The 25,164-nt window shown below is 37.0% G+C and overlaps 1 protein-coding gene across 2 annotated transcripts in view; it reads right to left on the bottom strand.

Moving 5' to 3' along the window:
• FBXO8 (F-box protein 8) overlaps positions 1-21,728 on the bottom strand; it is a 46,603-nt gene extending 24,875 nt beyond the window's left edge. The window contains exons 1-2 of one of the 2 annotated variants that reach the window (XM_008070411.2): positions 21,482-21,728; positions 1,304-1,640 (exon numbers count right to left, since the gene is read on the bottom strand). In XM_008070411.2, the coding sequence (XP_008068602.1) occupies positions 1,304-1,632 (329 nt within the window). In that variant the 5' untranslated portion in view covers positions 1,633-1,640; positions 21,482-21,728. Of the gene's footprint in view, positions 1-1,303; positions 1,641-21,268; positions 21,383-21,481 lie in introns of those variants that run through there. The other variant, XM_008070410.1, reaches the window with a different exon arrangement.
• Positions 21,729-25,164: the final 3,436 nt, after the last annotated feature.

Here is a 25,164-nt window from a genome sequence, read left to right as displayed (position 1 = left end):
AAAACAGAAATGATAAAGAATGAACCAGTTTAAAAATATTTTCATTTCTACTTATACTCACATAATGATTAAAAATTTAATAACTGTTATTTATTTTACACATTATTAATTAATAGAATTTTCTCTCACACAGTACTTTCACAAGTCAATCAAAGAATAACAAGATGATATGGATGATTTTTGTCTATGTAGAGGTTGAGAGATGACCTATATAATATACTGTAGTTCTATAACATGAGGAAGCCCAACTTAGGAATGTCATTACTGGAAATATACTTTTATTAAAGTTTGGCAATTTAGATTAATTTATTAACTTTCTCAATTAAATTTCCAGTTAGAAATTATTTAACGTCTTAAAAGGACTTTTGTCTTTATATTTTATATCTTTATAAAGTTCCATATAAAAATAATGAAACAATAAGTTTTAGTAAAAGATGCTTGAAGATCTGAGATCTAACTATTCTTCTATGTTTGGTAATATTTTCAAAACTTAAAGAAAAATGTACTAATTTTTTAAAGTATATTATGCTATTTAAGGAGTAATTTAGGTTCAGTAAAGCAGAACCTAGTCCACCAAAAGTTCATACATTTGTAGTTTAAATTTAAACTGGCATAATAGATGCTAAAGTTTCTATAATCTACTTTAAGTTTAACAAGTAGATTGTTTATCCCCTTGTTTTCTAATATTTTCTGATTTTGTTCACCATTGAAGTAATAGTTTAAAAAATAAATAGTAGATAAGATTTTCACCAGTTAAAGTTTACTCTAACAAGCACCTTTGATAAAAATGAATAAATAAGTAAAAAATGTACATACACATACCTGACTTGTAACCAATGAAAACAATAACATTTGAGGACTGTTTATTGATTTTTAAGTGTGCCTATTCTTCAATTGGGATACCTATGGGAAGCACAAATACACCAGTAGGTGTGGACACGCCAAGTTTTAAATCAAGAATTCTCACTTCATAAGTTTGTTGCATTTTTAGAATAAACTGATGATTTCTAATTTATAAGAAACGGACACATCTCAGTTGATAACCTCTCTCTTCTAATTATGACTATAAAGTCATTATCTGATTTTCTTTTCTATTGTCTTTATTTTCCCAATATCAAATTTGACTGTGATGATAACTGTATCTTTATTTTTCCAGGTTTAATAAAGAGCAACTCAAAGTACAAGCCCAAGCTAAAAGAAAGTATTTCATAATATGCATGTGTGTGTGTATAAAACAAAAAGAACATTTAAGCAGCATTATGTTTAGAGATACCTGAATTAAACACTGGTGGGTTTAACTTACCCTTGCCAGAGAAGTTCATCATTGGCGAGGTCCTGCCAAACACATGAAGCCAAGCAGAGGTCAGTTGCATTCAGGTAGGACAAGATGGTAAAGCTTAGCTCTGGAGGCAGCATTTCCAAATTAATGAATCCTTCTTGTTCTTTAGATTTCCTTGCCTTCAAAAGATGATATATGTCAATGCCTCCTTGGACCTGTTTACGATGACTGGTACTAGAAATGCTGCCCGCAGCCATCCTCCTGCTCTGTTCTCTGGTGAGGTAGCCTTGTTCACTACAGCCTTCCTGTTGTAGCTGCTGGTTTCTGGCCACTCTCCACAGCCCCTGACCCATCTGCAAGCCTGGGAGAAAGCCAGAATGTAATAAGGGTGACATTAAAAAACTAACCCATCTTTCCCAGTGGTATAACAAATCCGACACGAAGCACTAATTTATCAGAATTAAAATTCCTCATTAAAGCCTATGAAAACCAGTAGTATATTACAAAGAATAGTTGGAACATTATAAGCGCAAATTTGGACAGAGAAAGTTTTAGAAATGTTTGGTTTGATCATTACCTTTATCCCAGTTTGCTAACAACTTTCAAAGTCCACAGGTGACATAATCATTTTTCACGTGGTAAGATTTAAAAGTTACTGATGTCTTAAATACTCTTACAAATTATAATTATGTGGACTTACGGGCCAGTATTAAATACAGCTCTGATCAGAGCACAGAACTTTAGTTAAAAGGCCTCCAGACCCTGCTTTTTATCACAGTTCAGGCTAAGCTAAGCTAGTCCCTTTTAACCAAACTCCCAGATGCATAACAGCTGTGAAACAGGCTTTTAGTTTAATTCTTGCCAGTCTACACTCATGTTGTAGACTGTAATAAAATGTAACATAGGCCCTGAAGTCTAATTCAGAAACCTTATAAATTAGACACCTAGAATTCCATGATAAATAGCTCAGTAATAGCCAACTATTTAGTTTTGTTGTTGCTTTAAATTAAAAATAATTTAGACTAATTTTCCACTTCTTCTCCACATAGTGCTATGGATTCTGCAGAGGCACCTGGGAAAATGCCCAGCAGAAGGTGTGCTCCAGGCTCCCCCACCTCATTTGACCTCCAACCAGAGAGGCTCTACATTTATCTGTTACATGTATTGATTTCCCCATACACAAATGTCTTTAGAAAATGTCTAACCTGAACTTTTTATTTAGTCTTGCCTTAAAATAAGTAGCTTTCCCTCTGCAAGTAAATTCATTGAGAAAAGCTAAATCAGCAAGAATTTTTAACTAAGACAATTATTTTCATGACCTCTTTTTCAAACAGAATTTTCTTATTAGTAGGAAATACCTGTTTGTTTCAAAAATCTGAAACAAAATGTGGCTTTCCAGTAAAATTACTGAAATAGTCAAATAATTTTTATGACATGAGCGGAACTTAAAATATGGTGTTGTTTTAATCAACTATTTATAATAAAAACTAAAAAGCAAAAAAAAAAAAAAGACCAAAAAATGGTGATAGATATTTTTAAATTAGGAATAATATGAAAGAAAGTCAGATTTTTTTGGAGTATTTAAAGAGGACGGATCCATTCATATATTTACTAAATTATTGGCTATTGTTTGGATAATGGTCACTATATTATGTCATTGTTGATCAAAATAAACAAACAAAAAATATTCCAGGATAATTTTTTTTTCACTTGGGGTTTTGATCAGGAATTGATTGCCAGGTCCAATTCCAGGATAATTTTTAACTCCTTCTCCTCATCCTCCATTGCACTGCTTCAAACCCCAACAGCTTTAAACTACTAAGGAATGTGGGGGAGATACCAAGAGGAAGGACATATTAATAATTTTTAAATATGGGAATATTTGTTTTTGCAAAGAAGGCACAAAAGATAAACTTTCTCTACTACAAATTCTACACTACACATAATGTTATCAGATCCTAAATTAGTGGTTCAGGTAAAAATCAAATTCTTAAAAAACTGAATATCAAGAAAATGAAAACAAAACCACAAAGAAAATCTCTGCAAGACACAAATCTGATAAAACACTAGTATTCAAAATATACAAAGAACTCCTTAAGTTCAACAATAAGAAAACTACCCACATTAAAAAAATGGGCAAATGATCATGATAAATATTCTACTAAAAAATGTGTCAAGTAAGCATATGAAAAGATGCTTAACAACATATGTCATTAGGGAATGGCAAGTAAAATAACAATGAAATGCTACTACACACCATTAGAATAGTATATCTAAAACAGTGACAAAATCAAGTGCTGGCAAAGGTGTAGGAATAAAAATAATATAACCACTTTGGAAGACAGTTTAGCAGTTTCTTACAAAATTAAACCTACTTTTACCATATGATCTAGCACGAGTTCTCCTTGGTATTTACCTAAACAAACTGAAAACTTATGTATACATAGAAATATGCATGTGAATGTTAATAGCAGCAATAATCATAATTTTCAAAACTTGTGAGCAATCAAGATGTACTTCAGTAGGTGAATATACAAACAAACTGTGGTACAATACACCCGTGTAATGGAATATTACTTAGTACTAAAAAGAAATAAGCTATCAAGTCATGGAAAGACATGGCGGAATCCCAAGAGCATATTACTAAGTAAAAGAGGTCAATCTAAAGAGATTTCTACATTATGTATGATTTGAATTGAATTTGGAAAGAGTAAAACTATGGAGACAGTAAAAATGATTAACATAGAAAAAAATACAGATTTTCAACAAAAATTTTTAAGCAAACATTTAAAATGTTTAATGTATAAAGGTGCCATGTTACATTACAACATAAGTACAATTTAATTTTGATACAAAATTAATATTTAAGACTACCAAATCATAAAGAAAAATATTTTATTTTCACCATAGCTATTCCTCTGTTTAACTTACCAACAAGTTATCTAGAAATTGCATTAATTGCTGAGCTCATCTAGCCTGTCTCATCATTTCAAATAATTAAATTTATTCTTCTCTTTTGCTTTTGTACCACTAAAAGCAAATAAATATGGTAACTATGGTGTCCAAAGTCTCCAGATTTAAGGCAATTATTAACAATTTCTGTGTATTTTTCCTCCAGAATCTTTCTCGTGGCATATGGTTAAGCAGCTGTTGTTACTCTCAGGGCTGTTGCTAGGGAACAAAGAATCATGGTGATTTCCCTGGGCTCTGGACTTTAATGGGGATCGCTTAAATTGAGCACTGGATAATGTGATTCAGAAAGCATCCAGCAGGTAGAAAAAGGTAAAGCCAGCAGCTGGTTCTTAAAAAAGAAAAATGGTGGGGAGGGTGGAAAGTTGAGGCTCATGTGTACAAAGTTCAGACAAAGAACATTGCAAAATTATACCTCATTCTCTGTTTTTCTACTGCTAAACAATACTGCAAATTGCCCCTTTGGGACTTTCTTTTCCCTCTAAAGCAGTTCTTGATATTAAGTAAAAACACAGTATGATAAACCATCTGAGAAAGATTAATATCATAAGTCTTGCATTTGGAGAAAGGCAAGGGTGTTTGCAGTATTCTGTCCCTACTCCCTGTCTTCCTTGGGCTAGTAAGATGTGGAATAGGGTGTGACTACCAGAAAAGTGATAAAACTCGAAAAGACATGACATCCATTGTAGAAGTTCTGAAGCAAATCATAGAGAGAGCACAGTGTTGTGGGCTTTAAGTTAGAAAGAACCTGAGTTTAAATGATGACTTTATTAGTTATTACTTATTGGACCTTAGGGAAGCTACTTGACTCTGCTAAGATTTAGCTTCTTCATACATAATGTAGAAAAATACTACTATTACTAATATGTATAGCTCAAAAGACTGTTGAATTAAATGAGATAATGCATATAAAGTTAATTTCATGGCTAAGAGTCTACACATTAGATACTACTTTGTTTTGAAAAACCATATTTTCATCAGGTGAAATGATAAGCACTTTCACAAAACTTATTTAATGATACTTCTGCTGTTCTGAGTCCTGCCTACTGAATAAGCTTATTTGTTCATATTGCTACTTGGATAGCTTTGGAGGGCTAGGATACACAATTCATCTCCTTGGGTTATTTCATATTTTGATCAGTTTTTTTTTCACTGTAAATGCAATTCTTTAATATCTATGACTAACCAAACAAAAAAGTCTTTGAAAACAAAAGAGCTTGTGTTGTCTTTCACAAAAAGATTTCAAAACTCAACATGCTTGAGGATGTGCCAAAAATAGTGTCATGAAATAGGTCCTTGTGTTATTTTTAATAACTGGTCATATCTGGTTCTAAACGAGCAGTTTCATGCTGGGTTCCTCTATGATTTCAAATTCTTGAAATCAATGTTTGGTCTGAACCAATTAATACTTAACTTCAAAGTACAAAGTCTTCAGGTTTGTCTTAAAGTTTTAATAATATCTTGGTATAAAGATTTTAAACACTAAAACATATTATAAAAGATATAATACTGTCCTGTCACTTGTGGCAATTATTTGGTCAAGAAAACTCAGATACATAATGGAATCACTTAACATGCATAGAATTTCAAACTTAAAAAGTTAAACACAAAATAAGTTTTTATATTTGAAATCACTCGTTTTGGTGTAAACATGGATTTTGTGTTGTAACTACTGCTCATAATTTATTTGTTCACTCAAAATAGTTTTAAGAAAATAGATATTTCTTCAAAAAATATTTACTCTTATAAGAGCATAATTGGTCTGTCATATGCAAATAAAAGAAGTAAAGTTGATTCTAGGCATTTATGGCAATAACCTTCTATAAAGTTTTTGCAAACACTGAATTAGAGAATACTGAACCCTTGTTCCTAGGAAAGTTACAGGGTTAGGATCATGCGAGCCTCTGGTCACAATATTTTCATCAACTGATCAATACATAACCTTGTTTTATGGGTGTTGTGCTTGGAGCCACCTTATTTAATATATAATGTTAAATTTATTAACACATGAACTTGAAGCCAATGGTACTGTAACACATACATAACTACTCTTATCTGACACGTGCATTGCCTCTGTAAGGCACATTACTCATGGAAACTAGACAACACCACAGCACTAGACTCAGGGCCATGTTCAACACCAAAATCATCGATAATCACAAAAATGTAAAAAATGTGGCCACAAAAAGGACACCTTTTTACAACTTCCACTGGGAATGTGCACCTTGAACAACACATTTTTTTGCAGCTCTTGTGCTTATTCGCTAGTGACCGCAAAAACACCAGGAGTACTGATTTGGGTGATACAAATGAATTTTAGCGAGTAGGCAAATGCATAAATACAAAATCTACAAATGATGAGGATCAACTATAAATCAGTACTGTTCAAGATGTGACTTTTTCTCCAAACTTTGAGTTTATTTTGTTTAAAGCTTCTTTATCATGTTGAGAGAATCTATAAATTTTTCTCTTAGGAGTTTCAAAATGAAACCAAAGATACTTTTTCTAGGTCTCTCAAAAGAGAAATATAACTTCATTATATATCATCTGAAAGAAATAAACAAAAAATTTCATAAACTTAGGTCACAGAAGGGAAATTATATTGCCAAAAAAATTATCTAGAAGATTTCAAAGTTGAAATTCTTACTTTTAAAGGAAAAAAAAAATTATGAGAAAAAAACCCCAACGCAATTACAACACAATATTTTCTCCTTATTTGGCAGAATGGCAATAAAAATTAGTACTTATAACTAAAGATTTAGATACTATTTCATAAATTTAAATTTATAGAAATTGATTAGCACAAAATCAAATGCATCTCAGAGCTTATTTTTATTTTTAAACAATTTTTTATTTTAAAGATGTGGCATACAATCAGGGTTAGGTATACAAATGTTCATTATGGAGGTACCCTTGTTGAGGAGGTATGCCCCCACTCCCCTGGCAGATTTCCACTACCGCTAATGCCACTGCCTCCTCCCCCTGCAATTTCCTACTATTGCCAATCCTTTTCTTATAGTGTTACGATAATTGTCCAAGGTCTACTTATGCATGAGAATATATGATACTCAGTTCTTTGTTCCTGTGATACATCGCTCAGTATTATAGACTCTAAGTCCATCTAAGTTTGTAATTTTGTCCTTCTTGATAAGTAATATTCCATCATGTATATGTACCAGATTTTTTTTTATCCAGTCCTTTAGACTCATTTTTAAATTGGATACAGTATCAAATGAAGCAATGCTCGAACAGGCAAATGACTATAATCCAAGAATTTCCATTTCCTAAATTTATGTAAATATGGCTATTGGTTAATCTTAGCCATTTTAATACAGTAGCCAAATACAGCTCTTTGTGTCTCAAAGATTTTATATATTGTCTTGGGTGAAGGGCAAAATACTCCTATCCCATTCTGCCCTGCCCACAAATACACTTGTGGAGGACGGCAGTGAGCAGGAGGCTCAAGAGCCTCACACTGTTGATTACCAGATGCAGATTGGAAACCAAGTCGAGCGACCTTGACCACTCAGTGGTACTGTGGATACATGTGTCTCATCAGCTGAGGGAAATACACTGTATTTAGCTCATGCATAAGGATTTTATTTGGGTTTGTTATCATGTCTTATGTTTCAAAGTTAATTTTTTGTTCCTAAAGTCCTCTGCTGCTGGGGCACAGTTGCTGGACACCAAAATAAGAAAGCAACATGATTTGGGGAAGATTCCAGCATCATTCAAAAATAAACAATGCCTTTGGAAGATAGTTACCTAGAAGACTGCATAAAGTTTCCTACTTAGTTAAAGGTCCTTTCACAGAGCAAATAGCTACTCTGCCCTCTAAATGATGACTCTCTTCATCTGTTGTATTTCTATGTGACCACATTTTAGCAAAGTTACATCTAGAGTCACCATGCATATATGGTGTTTTTCCTTTTTCTTGAAACACACACTGAAGTGTTTAGGTGTGATGTACACAAACTGCTCTAAAATGGTTCAAAAACACTGTCACGTCTAGGTCTATAGAGAGAGAATGATGAAACAATATAGCAAAATGTTAAAAATTTATAAATCTGGGTAAAATTTTAACTCACCATAAAAACTTTTTGTAACCATAAATCTCCTAGTTGTGACATCCAGGCATGCAAATCTGAAAAGGCTCTGCATCTGAGTTTGTGTACTTGGTTTAGGAATTACTATCCTATGGCTCAGTGTAAAAGAGACCGTTAATCATTACTAAGGAGATAAATACTCAGTACTATAATATCAGAGTACTAGGAGACTCTATCAAGGAAAACATCAAAACAATCAGTAAAAAGTATTTTTGAAATTTTTGCTAAGAATTTTTTTTATTTTAAAGGGCAGATTAATTCTTTTTAAACAAATTTAAAAAAAAAAATCCCTTTTATTCTCTCTTGTGAGTAGAGACTTAAAGCCTTGAAATTTCTGGCTCTGTTCCCTCTTATACATATAGCATGCATATAAAATTTATTTATTTTATACTTACTCTATGCCAAGCACTCTGTTAAGTTTGTTATATATTATCTCATTTTAATCCTCAGAACAACCCTAATAGGTAGATATTACTATTCTAACTTTATAGCTGAGGAAACAGTGGCCCAGAGTGGCTAAGCCTGAGATCTCATAGCTGGCAGAATGGAAGATTACAGATTCAGTTCAGATCTACCTGAGTCCAAAGCTTTTATCCTTAACCCACAAGCCATATGCCCAGAGCTAGTGAGCCTACAGTGGCAAAGGCAATTTGCCATCTGTTTCTCCACCACTGGTTCTCTCATCTTCTTTTACCGCTGTCACTGCTTATTACCTCCAAGGCTGCACTGCTTATTACCTCCAAGGTTGCACCCATCTGCTGCTGATCTCTCGGACTACTGTTCTTGTGAATATCACACAAGCTTTGATAGGAAAAAAGAACTGAATCAAACCCCAGTGCAGAATCTGATTAGTCTAACATCTCTGCTCCTCATTTTTTCTCATTAGCAAAATAATTAATAATTCTTATCCTGTGGGACTTAGATGGGTAACAGTTACAGAATCCAACTCTTAGTAGGTAGTTTATAAAAAAACGTAGTTTTTACTCATTCCTCTCACCCTCCCATTCCAAATGACAACTCTTACTTTGCTTCTTTCATTTCACAGCAAACCTGATTATTTTGGATTTAATTACCTGAGTAGTCATAATCCTGGTCCTAAATTTCATTAAGTTAAGATCTCTGAAATTTGGAGAGGTGACATTTACCTTTGGTAGGGGAAAAAACAACTAGTAAATATGTATATAAATAAGCAGAAGTTAACTTTGCTTGGATTTATATCCTATATATAAAAACAGAGTTTGGCAAATAAGGTCAAATATTTAGTCATTAGTCTATTTGATAGTTAAGCACGATCATCGTATGTATTTACTCTTGAGATGTTTCAAGAAATGATAACACCAAGAGTTCCTGGAAGATTCAAAAAGTCAAAGATCCTTCTGAAAGTACCACAAAATATATCTGTCAATTAATAGGAATAAATTTAGACTGTACATCTTTAAAGCATCCTCACATCCCTAGTAATTTGAATTACAATGTTTTGTGGGTAGCATGATAACTTAAGTCAATGTATCAATTGTTGAGATTAATATTTTAAGTATATTTCTTGATTATAGTATCATATTCACCCAAACATATACCATTAGGATAATAATTCTGGAATGAATTATCATATTGTGCTTTTATTCAATTTTATTATAAGATTTACACACACATACTATATATGTGCTCTGACAATTAATTTTATGAACTTGCCACCATGCACTTACGTTGGCAGCACTTTACAACTAGGTAAGGTTTCATAAACTTGTTATATCAGTTTTCACAGCTGTGTCTGTATTGACACGTGGTGGTGTCTTGCTGAGTGGTGTTCATTATTATTGTCGCATGTTTTTGTGTCATCATGAGAATTTTGGAACATGAATTAGAGCGATGAACTAATATCAAATTTCTTGTTAAACTTGGCAAGAGTGAAAGTGAAACCAGGGACAAATTCGTCCAAGTTTATGAGGATAATGGCAGTATACAAACAGATTAAATGTTTTTGAGAGAAAGTATCACTAATGAAGAGAGGTCAGGATGGCCAGTAATAACCAGAACTGATGAACACACTGCAAAAACTCATCAAATTGTAGGACAAAATCAGCAGCCGACTGTGAGAAGTATAGCAGACCAAATAAACATCCATAGAGAAGCAGTTAGGAAAATCTTAACTAAAAGTCTTAACATGAGAAAGGTGTGTGCAAAAATGGTCCTGAAGGAGCTCTTGCATCACAACAATGCACCAGCTCACACAGCACTGTCTGTGAGGAAGTTTTTAGCCAGCAAGCAAATAACTGTATTGGAACACCCTCCCTATTCACCTGATCTGGCCCCCAGTGACATTTTTTTTTACCTGAAGATAAAGGAAATATTGGAAGGAAGACATTTTGATAACACTCAGGACATCAAGGGTAATTCAGTGAGAGGTCTGATGGCCATTCCAGAAAAAGAGCTCCAAAACTGCTTTGACAGGTGGACTAGGCACTGGTGTCAGTGCACAGCTTCTAAGGGGAGTATTTCAAAGGTGACCATAGTGATAGTCAGCAAGGAGGTATGCAGCACTTTTTGTTGGATGAATTCGCAAACTTAACTGTCAGACTGTGTGCGTGTGTGTGCGTGTGGGTGTGTGTAGTCCTTGTTTTGCCTATTTCTGTGTTAACTGCTGGTTAATAGTTAAGCAAGGTTACAGTTCCAGTATGTACCAGTTTCCGTTAACATAGTACCATGCAAAAGAGGATGGCCTATAGTACTAAAATGAGGAACTGATTTCACACAGTAGGCTACATGGATAAATCTAGTATCAAACACACTGCCTTGAACATATAAAGTGCTCAGTAAATATTTGTTGACTGAATGCATAAATAAATGTTTAAAAACTGAATTAGGTGAACCCCAATCTAAGCCTTATACTTTTCACAAAAAAATAACTCAAAGTGGATCACAGACATAAGTATAAAACATAAAACTATAATTTTTTAAGAAAAATATACAGAAGGAAATTTTTGGGGCAAAAAAGGTATTTCGGCTATCACTGGCTAAGGTTAGGCAAAAAGTTCTTATATTTAACATTAACAGCAAGATCATAAAAGTAAAAATTGATAAAGTGGACCTCATCAAAATTAAAAACTTTCTGGCTAGGCGCAGTGGCTCACGCTTATAGTCCCAGCACTTTGGGAGGCAGAGATGATAGGATTTCCTGAGATAGGGGTTCGAGACCAGCCTGGGCAACTTGGTGAGACCTTGTCTTTACAATAAACCAAAATATTAGCCAGATGTGGTGGCGCAAGACTGTAGTCCCAGCTACTTGAAAGGCTGAGGTGGAAGCATCACCTGAGCTTGGCAAGTTGAGGCTGCAATGGCCATGAGCGTGCCACTGTACTCCAGCCTGGGCAACAGTGTGAGACTTCATTGCAAAAAGAAAATAAAAACCTTTGCTTTTTGAAAGTCCATATTTGAAGATGAAAGGACAACTTAAGACTGGGAAAACATGTGTGTAAACTACATATCTGAAACACTAGCATCTAGAATATATAAACAATCCTCAAAACTCAACAATAAAAGACCAAACAATCAAATTTTAAAATGAGCAAAAGACATGAATAGACATTTCATCATAGAGGTATAAAAATGGCAAATAAGTACATGATAAGATGTTCAACATCAGTAGCTAGAAGAGCATGGGGATAGTTATGAACGGGCAGCCTGAGGGATCCCTGTGGGGTTGGAACCGTTCAGGATCCGGAGTTCAGGGCTGGATATGTGAACTTGCACAGGACTTCATATACACATATATGCATACTAAGGAGAAATAAAACTAAGGAAATATAAATAGATAAATGGGTTTTATCAGTGTCAACATCCTGATCCTGACAGTACAACATAGTTACAAAACTCTTACCAACAAAGAAAACTAGGTGACGTGAACAAAATGATCTCTCTCTTTCTCTCTCTCTATTTTTTGAGACTCCATATATACATCTACAAACATCTAAAAAAGAAAAAGAAGACAGGAAACTGGACATTTTAAATTAGTGAATTTTATGGTATGTAAATGATATTTCAATAAAGTCACTCTTAGAAAAAAGAATTACAGAGAAACTCTAACGAATGCTCTAAAGAGGGTGATCAAGCAAATCTAGTGTCATTTGGCAAACAGTAACTATTTTAGGTTTTGGGAAATTAAATTAATTGTTAAAAATCTACAACCTATTGGTATAATTACTCATTAAAACAAAGCAATAAGTTAATATGAATTAATTTGGATTGCTTCAAATATTCTATTACTAGTATATGGAAAATTATTCTATTTATTAAAATATACTTAAAATCATAATAAATGCGGTTTAAATATTCTAAATTCTTAATATCCTTGTTTTTATTAAAATAACAACAGCAATATTGACAATAATACTTTTACTACACATGGCCAGATATTCATTTGAAAGAGCCAATTTGAAAAAAAAGTATTTAGGTCTTTTTCACGTTTTAACATTAATTTCTATAATTTTAGTTTTATGTTGAAATTAGAGGATGTGGGCTATATACTGTAGTGTCTGCCTTAAAGAAATATACAGAGGTTTTCTTGACACTGCTACTGTGGAAGGTAAATTTAAAGGTGAAACTCCAATTATGCCACAACTTGCTGTGTGTCCCAAGGTATTTCAGAAGGTTCTGACCTTTTGTTTCCTAGGAAATGGGGAAAATCACTACTATCTGTTTTTCAAGGAGGGTAAGATCCTGAACAAAGATAACGTATATAAAAGCTTATTTTAATTTGTAAAGCAGCATGTTGTTTCTGGTTCAACTTTTTTTTAATGCAAAAATTCCAGAAGTAGCTATATTGTTCTGACATTAGTTTGCAGGTAGTTTTCTCCTTTAAAATAAAAGAAGTACAGTTTCAGTTTAAACAAATCTGTTACAACATAGCATAAAAGAGCATTCACTTAGAAAGCAGTAAAAGCTACAGATTAATTAGCAACAACTACACAGGTTGCACATTTATAATAGCTATTGGTATATATAATATAAAGTCTATCTTTGAAATATTAAGCAACTTTAATCACAACATACCTACGGAACAAGTTAGACACCAAATAAAGTAGTATTATTTTAAGAAAAAAAGTAACTAATACTTTTAGTAATTTCATGGCACTGAGCATTCAAATGGTACATGCTGTGGAGACAACTAATTGTAATTTTATTTGGCACATGAAATCCACACAGTAGAAGACGGGAACATTAGACAGGAGTCTGGAGATCTCAAAAAAGCATTCTGCTTTAAATACTTTTGTTTGAAGCAAACCGATTCCATAAAGCTCTTCCTGAGCACAGTGTTAAATCACTGGTATGTGATGACTGACATATGAACAACCTCATTTAAATACTCATTATAATTGACTACCTTTCTTCAATATTTCATAGGCATCTAAATAGTGGAATTTATACATAAATGTCCTAGTTCAGATAAAGGTCTAAAATAGATAATAAAATAATTACCTCTAAAATACACATTTTTCTAAGACTTAAAGGAAATTAACTTATTTACATCTTTTTAGAAATGGTCAGTGCCTTTTAAGTAAAAGTACAATTCTATTTTTGGTTATTTTAGGTTTTTACAATCTTTAAGTGACATCATATGCTATTATTCAATGGCATAAGAACGTGGGAGTCTGTGAGAAAATGTTTTCTATGAGACATTTAGAATCCAATCAGCAGCCCAGCATTTATTTCTCTGCTTCCAAAATAACAGACCACCAAAGAAGTTTAGAACAGACTGGGTAGAGAAATTTAAAGAAAGGGAAAAGAAAACCTGATAACCAATCACATCCCTAAAATTTAAAGGCAGCAACTGTAGAGAAATGAAGGAAGGGTAAGTCCACAAGGAGGTCTTTCTAGGGAGAAAAGGGAAATAGCTAAGTACTAAGAGGTCACAAGGTACATTAAACACATAAAAAGCCTCCACTCATTAAATTTAAAGATCTGGTCCTGCAAGAGCAGTTTTTGTTACTAAAAGGCATACCATTTGTGGGTCTTGTTTTTTCAAATTCAAAAAGATTTACAATATTACTTTGCTTTTTGAAGGTTTTTTTTTTCCGTTCTTTAATTTCATTCTAAAATAAGTGTTACCAACATGGCATCTAAACAAATGTAAATATCAATACATGTTATTTAAATTTAACAAAAATTTTGAGAATCTTAGGCTTATTTAATTTCTCTGGTTTGTTTTACAAGAAATGTTCCCTTACCTACTTAAACTTTTAAGTGAAATAAATGTATCATACTTCTCACCAGCATTATTAATTATATGGTTTTTGCTTAACTGTACTATTTACTTAGCACAACTGTAATCAGCAGCGCTCATGGCAACATGTCCCAACCCACCTCCTCGGTGCACACCACACTCCATACCCACTAACCACAATGGCCATTCCTATAAGTGCTATGGAATTAAAAAATAAAACAAAACAATAATCATAATTCTCATTGAATTACTTTTCTGCAAATAAAACAAGATATTCAGTAATGTTGAGGGTAGCCTGAAATAAGGGAAAGGTCAGAAATGAGATTAGAAAATATTTAATAGTGAAAACAGGCCAACAGAAAACATGGATTTGGTTCAGCCTCCTTCTTTAGTTAATAGTGAGCACTGAGTCAGTCAATTAAATTTTGAAGTCTCAGTTTTCTCACCTGTAAAATAAGGGTTTTGAAATTGATGATCCCCAAGGTCTCTTGTAGTTATAAAATTCTATAGTTCCCAGAAAAATTAGGCAATAAAAAGGAAACAAAAGACATTTAACTTGGAAAGAAAGAAGTAGAATTACTTTTGTTCACAGTTATAATCTTTTTTTTTTTTTTTTTGACGTGGAGTCTCTGTTGCCCAGGCTGGAGTGCAGTGGCACGCACATGGCCACCCTAGTGTCAACCCGCTGGGTTTGGGCGACCCTTCTGCCTCAGCCTTCCAAGTAGACAGAACTACAGGATTGTTACCATGCCTGGCTATTTTTATTTTTTTATTTATTGTAGAGACGAGGGCTTGCCAAGTTGCCAGGGTTGGTCTCAAACCCATAGGCTCAGGCTATCTAGTCACCCTGGTCTCCCAAAGTACTGGGATTACAGGCTTGAGCCACCGCACCTGGCCTATAAACTTATATGTAGGAGACCCTAAAGATTTCTACATAAAACTTAGAATAAATGAAATCAGAAAAACAGCATGACAGTCAACACACAGAAATCAGTTGCATATCTATACACTAACAATGAACAATGTAAAAAAGAAATAAAGAAAACAATTCCATTTACAATGGCATCAAAATAATAAAATACTTAGAAATTAAATAAGGAAGTAAAAGGCTTCTACAATAAAAGCTATAAAACATTTCTGAAAGAAATGGGAGAAGACATAAATAAAAAGAAGCACATTCCGAGTTCATGGATTGCAAGATTTACTATTGTGAAGATGTCAATACTACCCAATGTAATCTATGGATTCAATGTAATCCCCACCAAAATCCCAGTGACATTTAAAAGAAATAGAAAAACTCATCCAAAGATTCATATGAAATCTTGAAGTACCATTAATAGACAAAACAATCTTGAAAAAGAACAAAGCTGGAAGATTAACACTTCCTGTTAGCAAAACTTATTACAAAGCTACAGTAACCGAAACACTATGGTACTGACATATAGATGGACTTATAGACCAAAGGAATAGAGAACCCAGAAATAAACTCTCATATATATAGTCAAAAGATTTTTGACAGGGGTGTCAAGACCATTCTGTGGGAGAAAGGACAGTCTTTTTACTAAATGTGCTGAGAAAACTGGATCTCCACATGTAAATGAGTGAGGCTGGATCCTTACCCAACACTATGTATATATGTTAACTCAAACTAGATCAAAGACTTAAATCAAAGATCTAAAACAATAAAACTTTTAAAAGAAAAAATAGGGTAAAAGTCCTACATCATTAGATTTGGCAGTGATTTATTGGCTGTGGCACTAAAAGCATAGGCAACAACAACAAAAAAAACCAGATCAGTTGAATGTCAAGAAGATTTTTAAAATATGTCCATCAAAAGACAGTATCAACAGAGTAAAAAGGCAACCCGCAGAATGGAAGAAAACCTTTGCAAATCATATATCTGATCAGAGATTAATATCCAGAATACACAGAAAACTCTTAAAAACAACAACAAAAAACCTGATTCAAAAAATGGGCAAAGGACTTGAATAAACATTTCTCCAAAGAAAATGTACAAATGCACAATAAACACAAGAAAATACACTCAACATCACTAATCTTAGAGAAATGCAAATTAAAACTACAATGATATACCCATTAAGACAGCTACTATCAAAATTCAGAAACTCATAATGTTGGTAAGGATGTGGAGGCTGAAACTCTCGAGCAGTGTTGATGGGAATACAGTATGGTACAACTGCTGTGACAACTGGTTGGAGCTTCTTCAAAACATTAAAAATAGAAGGCCAGGCATGGTGGCTCACACCTGTAATCCCAACATGCTGGGAGGCTGAGGTGGGAGGATCACTTGAGCCCAGAAATTCGAGACCAGCTTGGGCAACACAGCTAGACCTCCGTTCTATAAGAAAAAACCAAAAAAATTAACTGAGCATGGTGGAGCATGCCTGTAGTCACAGCTACTTGGGAAGTTGAGGTGGGATGATCATCGGAGCCTGGAAGGTCGAGCTGTGGTGAGCCCTGATTATGCCACTGCACTCCACCCTGGGTGACAGAGACCCTGACTCAAAAAAATAAATAAACAAATAATTAAATTAAAAATAGAACTACCATGTGATCCACTAACTCTGCCTCTGGGTATATACCCCAAAGAATTGGAAGTAGGGTCTGGAAGAGAGGTTGTATACCCATGTCCACAGCAGCATTGTTCACAACGGCTAAAATGTGGAAGCAACAGGAGTGTCATCAGGAAATGAGTGGATAAGCAAAATGTAGTATATATATACAATGGAATGTTATGCAGCCTTAAATGAAAGAAAACTCTGACATATGTCACAACACGGGGGAACCCTGAGGATATTGTGAAAAGTAAAATACGCCAGTCGCCAAATGACAAATCCTGGATGATCTCACTTATACAAGGTACTTAGAGTATTCAAAATCAGATACACAAAGTACAACAGTAATTGCCAGGGAACCAAGGTGAGAAGGAATTATTTAACGGGTATAGAGTTTCAGTTTTGCAAGATAAAAAGGGCCATGGAAATGGATAGCAGTGATGGTGGCATATTATGAATGCAGTTAACACCACTGAACTGTGTGCTTAAAATGGTTAGGAAGGTAAATTGTATGCTATGTGTATTTTACCGCAATTAAAACATTGAAAAAACAATTATATGATTCCATAAAAATAAAATGGGGAGGACACTAAAAATAAATACAAAAAATGAAGAGGTGATGGAGATTGTGTATGATTATGTGTGTGTGTGTGTGTGTGTGTGTGTGTGTGTGTGTGTGGCATCTGTCCTTGCCATCTTTTCCCCCCCATGTTCATGACTTCTGCAAATCACTACTCCATGTGAGCAAATCTCACAGGGTCTCTCTAAGCTTGGCTTACTTGCTAAATCTGGTTCTTTCATTCAAATAACTTATGGAATCCTATGCAATCTATTCTTTTAGAATACACAAACTGTTCATCACAGAATCTGATGCCCTAAAGTCTAAACTTGAAACCACAGATATCTTTTTTAAAATCACTATAAAGTAATTGCTCCAAATATGATATGGACTTTCTCAAGTCAGCCAAAATATTTTAGCTTATTGTAGAATCTATGTCAAGAAACTTGTCAAAAACAACAACAATCAGCTGGGCGGTGGCTCAGCCTGTAATCCCGCACCTTTGGGAGGTTGAGGTGAGTGGATTGCCTGAGCCCGTGGGTTCGAGACCCACCTGGGCAGCGAGACCTCATCTCTTCAATAAATCAAAAAAATCAGCCGTGGGTGGTAGCACATGCCTGTAATTCCAGCTACTTGGAAGGCTGAGGCGGAAGGATCGCCAGAGCCCAGCAGGTCGAGGCTGCGGTGGCCGGGAGTGGCCACTGCACTCTGGTCTGGGCGACAGAGTGAGACTCCAACTCAAAAAAAAAAAAAAAAAACCAAAAAAAACCAACCACAATCACAACCACAACAGCAACACAAAACAATGAGAAAAACACACAGAAAATATAAATGTTCAGAAATACATGCATTTCATTAAAATTGTTTAAAATATTACTTAAGTAAAACAACTCAATGAAAAAGTAACATGAGTTAGATGTATATTTCTTAAACTTCAGCATTAATAATTTTGATGATTATCATGGGTCAGCAATGACATAATCTCAGTTTCCAAATTTGAATGTAGTAGGAAAAAATTTAGATAGTTACATTAGCTGTGTGTTAAACAATGAACTACAAAATTATAAATATGAATGACTAACTCAATGCATTGTGATCAAGGAAAAGATAAATGTCTTTGTAATTCAATATTTTTCTATTACGAAATGAAGAAAATATCTTTTAACCTAGCAAAAGCACAGTATACACCCAAAACGTTCCCCATCAAACTGGTATCTATATGATGAATTCTGATGAACATTTTGGTTTATCTAGAAGTTATTCCATAAGATATTTTGTGGATGGAAATATTTCAACTGTATTATTTTCTCAAGCATCTGTTTAAAACTATGCAAACATTGAAGGGTCCAAAATTCTATTAATTAATTGGCTATAACCTACTATAAATAAAGTATGTTAACCTGATAGAAAGCCATGATTTAAAAGACAAATTTATAAGTAGATGATGACCATATTCAAGCTGGTGTTAAGTATCTGAGGTATAAGAGATAAACTTGAATGGTATTTATTCAATAATACAAAGATTTGTAACATCTTTCAATCCTGGAAGAAACATAGGCAATTTTACATTGGGTCGTAGTCAAAACAGTATCACAACAGACTTTGAAGTCTGCACCCTTTATTTCCAATAAACTTACATGGTTTACTGACCAAAGCTGTGCTGGTGACATACTTCCAGGTAATGTAGAAAGAAGGTGGCCTGCCACTTAATAGTGCTTAAAAGAGACACATTCTATTCTAAGACAAATCCTCTCCTAGAATTATGTAGTCACACCAGCATGAAGGCTGCCACTGACCTGCACTCTATCTAAACTTATCTCTAGCCCCTTCATAACTTCTTTCTTCCTTAAAAGTCATCTTTGCTTCAATTTCAACCACATAAAATGGCACTAAGTATGGGTCCTACGTGTTTGTCCCCAAATCACTATAGGAGTATCATGACTTGATCCCTGCAAAGTGAGACAAATTATGTTTTCTACACAGTAGTATGGTGGCCAGTTGTGATATGCTTTGCTCAGATAGACTCTGAAAACATACATTATCCCTCAGGCAAAGTCCCTTCCCCACCCCCAAAAGAAATAAGCCTTTCTTCATATAGTAGAAAAACAAACACACAGTAAACTTTTTCCAAGAGAGACAATGCTAGGATAAGTTTGTTTCTTTGCAACCTGTTATTTTTCCTTCTCTGACTCTATTTCTCTTGGACATGTTTTTGCCCAGTTATGCATATCTATTACCTCCTAAAAGTTTTCATCTTAGGCAGCTTCTAAGACAGCCCCTAGGGATCACTGCCTTTTGATTCATGCCCTGTGTAATCCCCTCTTGATTTTAGGTTGCCTTAATGACTCACTTCTAACAGATACAATATGGCAGAAGTGATGGGATGTCACTTTTGAGATTAGATTCTTGTAAAAGACTGTAGCTTCTGATCTGGATGCTCTCTCTTGAATCATTCATCCTAGGGGAAGCCAGCTGCCTAATGTTGAGGGAGTCCTATGAAGAAACAATGAGGCGGAGAACCTAGGCCTGCCAACATAGATCCTCCTAAATCTTCATGGAGCCTTCAGATGAGATCACAGCCCCCAACTACAGCCTGACTGCAACCTCATGAAAAAACCAGAACCAGTGGTACTTGGTTAAGCTGCACCCTAATTCTTTACCAACAGAACCCGAGATGTTTGTGGTTGTTTTAAACTGAGGTAAATTTTGGAGTAATTTGTTACTTAGCAACAGATTACTAATGAAATACCTCATCAGACAAATTCTCAGGTTAATTGGATAAAAATCAAAGTTTGTGATTCAACCTGAAAAACATAATATTTTTTCACTCTTCATTCTGAGACTTGTTCTATTTTGTAAACTATTTTTGTGGGTGGTGCAGTTGGAGGTGGGGAGAGCTCTTATCTCAGAGATATAATTACCAAACACCAAACCTTAAAAGAAGGGAGAGGAAAACAAACGAAAAACATAAATTATCTTAATTTTGCAGCGATAAAAGTCGTAATATACCGATCTGGGAAGCAACAGTTAGGATCCCTGAGAATAAAAATTTTACTTGTAAAAACAAGGAGGATACATTATTAAAATAGTAAATACAGACAGAACCTAAAAATAAACCTGGGCCCGGTAGCTCACTCCTGAGATGGGAGGTTCACTTGAGGCCAGGAGTTAGAAACTAACCTGGGCAACACAGTGAGATCCTGTCTCTACAAACGATGCAAATCAAATCAAATATCAGAGGAGAAGGATCCCGGAGCAACCACGAGGTAAGAGACTACATCCTCGTCACCGAGAAACGAATAAGAGAAAACAAATCGGGTCTGCCAAATGTATCAAACTGTAATAATCCACGTGTGACTGCGGTTACTAATCCATGGCGACGCTAAAGGAGGCAAAGAACCCCAAACCGGGCCTGGGAACCAGAATAACACGCAACCGGGAAAGCAACCCCTGGGTCGGCAGGAAGGAGCCCTGGCCAATTCTCGGCTTTATTGCGGAAGGAGTCTGGGGTCCCGAACCGACTTACACCCCCAGGGCCTAGAAACAGAAGCCACACACCCATTCCCGCCTCTTCGCACCGATTCCTCACGCCAATAAGCCACCACCGCTGTCGCTCAAGGTGCTTTCCACTGCCATTGGTCCCAAACTCGTGCTGGTCGGCCCGTGGAGCCCAACTGGCAAGCACCGATCGTCTTTCTTTCCGAGAAGCAAAGCGAAGGTGCGCGGGGAGAAGAGACGAGAGACCCGAAACAGCTAGGCTGACGCCTGTACCTGGGCGACCGCCGCCGCGACGAATCGGCCTCCGGGCGGGGGCTCTCCGCCAAAAAGAAAAGGGCTCAGCCGGGAACCGGGGCCCCGGCCATGAAGACGCCGGCTCAAAACTTGACTTCTTCGCGCCGGGGGAGGTGACGGCGGTGACAGTGCCAGACGCAGCGCCAGACTCCGAGCGCAGAGCGCCTCGAGCCGCGAGAGCCAGAACCGCCGACTGTCCGAGTTTTTGACGTTTCCTATTGTTGCCGGAAGTGGCGTCAGGGCCCTGCCGCTCAACGAGGAATTATTCTTATCCCCGCTCTTCACGATTCGCCATAGAGTCCTACCTTCTCACTTCGTAGCCCGAGACACTCTGACCCTCAAAATGACCGCATATTCCAATATGCACGCGAGGCGTGGACTGGCCCTGGAGGAGCCTCTGTGGCGGTCTCTCTCCTCAGGGGTGTTGCTGAGCGCCGTGTGGAATCTGCGGCGAGGAAACCCGGACCGCGGAGAAGTCCGCCGCCTGGAAGGTCCCGCCGCGGTGCGTGGCGGGCCGGAGCCCGCCGTTCCGAACACAAACGGTCGGCGCGAGAGGCGCGCCCCAGCGCGGGAGCCGGGCTGTGGGGACTCGGCGCTCCAGGGGCCGCCCCTGGTCGCATGTGCTCCTCCTCCTCTCGTCCCTGCCGTGCTGGGCCGGAGCTCTCCGGAACCGGCTTCTCTGCGAGCCGCTGCTGGGTGAGCCCTAGAGACGGGGCAGAGGTCGCCTGGCCCCGCCGCCCTCGCCGAGACCCGGGCGGGGACCCAGGGCGGGTCCGCCCTGTCATCCTTGGACGTCAGGTGGCGGGAGGGAGCCCCTCGCTGGGCCTGGCTCGTGGGCCCCGGCCCCTGCGGGCTTTCGGGGTCGGCGAAGCGGGGAGGATCGTGGCCTCTCGCCCTGTCGGAACTGGCTTGTGACTTCGGCGGAGAAGGGACGAACACGGGCGGGTTCCTGCTGAACCTCCTCGGCGAGGATCCCTGCCGGCTCCTCGGAGAGACCGACCCCAAGGACGAGATGCCAGCGGTTCGTGCTTTCCTCGCACTGCCCAGGTCTTTCAAATACGTCTCCGCCTTCTTGAGGGCTCCAGAGGGCCTCTTCGCTCTAGGACATCCGCCTTGAGATTTTCATTCTTTTTCTTTTTCTTTTTTCTTTTTAACTCTGGAATTATGGCTGTCCAGATTGTGTTTGCAGGACGGCCCATTCACCTTCTCAGGCTTGTATGTTTGAACGCAGCAGCTCCCCTGAGCTGGGTACTTGTCCCCTCCTCTCCCCCCAGCCTTTCTTCTTATCTCTTAGAGGAATGTTTCCCTCCTCGCTGGGGTGAGAAGTTTCCTAGACTTGACTTTGCCCCATCTTGACTCGGTATTTTCGGTGCACGGCTTTTAGATGGTCTTGAGCGTGTGGCGTGTTACACACTCTTAGCCACCTCATATGCGGAGTCTGCAGTTGCTTCATTCTGAACAGACATCACTTTGAGTCCAGCGGCGTATTGGCCGGCATCGTTTCCATGGCCTCTAGCAGCGAGGAGATTGGAGCGATGTTAAAAATGTTCGACTGAGCCTGGCATGGTGGCTCACGCCCGGAATCCCAGCACTTTGGGAGGCGGAGGCGAGAGGGTTGCCTGAGCACCATGGGTTCGAGACCAGCCTGGGCAACAGGGCGAGACCGCGTCTCTACAATAATAATAATAAAAACAATTAGTCGAGTGTGGTGGTGCACGCCTGCAGTCCCAGCTACTCGGGAGGCTAAGGAGGAAGGTTCGCCTGAGCCCAGCAGGTTGAGGCTGGGGTGGCCGTGAGCGAGTCACTGCATTTCAGCCTAGTCGACTGAGTGAGACTCCAACTTAAAAAAAAAAGATGTTAAACTGCTAGAGTGGACCTTTTTCAGGGCCTCTGCCACAAGTTCAGTTGGGCGCATCTGAATTGTAGACAGAATTGAGGAAGAGGTGAGGAAGCCATATTGAGACTGTCTTAATGATTGCACTACAAGCTGAGTGGTAGCTCCTTTTAATTTTTTTGAAAAGGAATGTGAAAATTCCGTATCAATTAAATTAAAATGTTCTATTTTTTAAAGTAAGTTTTTTTTTTTTTATTTCTGAAAGTATTGTGTTAAAACATGCATAAGTAGTAGGTTGGCTTCTTTTAATATCTTAATGTTAGTGCTTCTCAAGTTCATCATAGACTTAGTATACCATTCGTGAAAATGTAGAGCAGTATCTGTAATTTTTTCTATATTACTCACTTATTCCTTTATTTTGTGTGTCCTGTCTTACCACTTATCTCCTTAACCTATAGATCCAAGCTGTACTTACATCTTACTCTTCTTCAAAATATTTATTCTTCTGGTACTGAAGAGGAGGTTTTCCAGGACACACTTTGTTGTCAAAAATTCCTTAACCAAAGGTAGAAATAATGTAAGAGACATTGAGATGTGTTCCAGAACGTCAGAAAAGGGAAAGGTGGAAAGCCACCATCAAGTAACATAAAGCAAAATGAGATGTACTGGGAAGATGGAGTATACATTTGGAAGGAATAAGGGAGTCTGTGGGAAGAGATGCCGTCTACATTAAAGTTAGAGAATGCCTTATGGGAAGAAGGCATCCCTAGAATTGTGTTTAGATAGGTGGTTCTAGAACCTTAAGCAATCTCAGATCTCAGATACCGGCCAATGGCAAAACCCAAAACTAGATTTTTTTTGTAGTTATAAGCCAGATTAGTTCCCACTTCATCTTATCCAAGGGAGAAAAGGGTTGTCTTGGGAATTATCTCTTACAGCTTTCATGTGTGCTTCTACCCCTAGCCATCCTAAAAGATGTTAAACAGTGTTTACCTTCTTGGCCAGCGCTTGGGATAATATGATTTGAAGACCACGTTCTCTTTTTCTCATTATCTCCCATTTGTCAATACCTGAAATTCTCTCTGCCTAAAAATGTGTTTAGCTGAAGTAATTGCTTGACTGAAAACCAATGACTGAAATGCCCATGTACAAGGATATAAAGGTATATTCAATAACTTGTTATTTACCATGTTGATAAAGGAGAGCAGACCCAAAACAGCAAGGACGGTATTCCCAAAGAGAGAGCAGTTGCTCTACCCTGAGGAAATGGCTACAGAAATGGGTGACTAGGGGCTTAAGTAGAAAGCTCACTAAATTTAGGATTTTGCAAATTACAAGCCTTATTACCTCTAGTGGATAGATACAGCGAAGGTGTGTGAAAAGATTATTTGTAACCTGGGCAGCTGCTGGAATGTGAACTGGGGAAGGATCACACTACATCCACTTGATTTGATTTGTGAATTGTTCTATTTTGTTTTTAATGTCAATGATTTGATTGTTAAAGGAGTTTCATTCAGAGCATTCATTATTCAAGGCATTATATACTATTTTTCTTCTATGAAGTGTCTATGGACAATTGCAATAGACATTTTCTTTTATTTTTTCAATGTGTTTTTAGTCGGGGTCTCACTCTGTCACCCAGACTGGAATGCTATGGCACGTTCATTGCCACCGCAGCATTGACCTGCTGGGCTTAGGAGGTCCTTCTGCCTCATCCTTCAAGTAACTGGGACTACAGACATGCGCCACTGTGACCAGCTTATTTTTGGATTTTTGTAGAAACGAGGTCTTGCTATGTTACCCAGGCTGGTGTCGAACTACTGCGTTC

The sequence above is a fragment of the Carlito syrichta genome, unplaced genomic scaffold (genome assembly GCF_000164805.1).
Source record: "Carlito syrichta isolate Samal-C Ts95f unplaced genomic scaffold, Tarsius_syrichta-2.0.1 Scaffold313389, whole genome shotgun sequence".
Classification (NCBI taxonomy): Eukaryota; Metazoa; Chordata; class Mammalia; order Primates; family Tarsiidae; genus Carlito; species Carlito syrichta.
The sequence above is the reverse complement of the archived record's forward strand: the minus strand, read 5'-3'. Positions and strand labels throughout refer to the sequence as shown.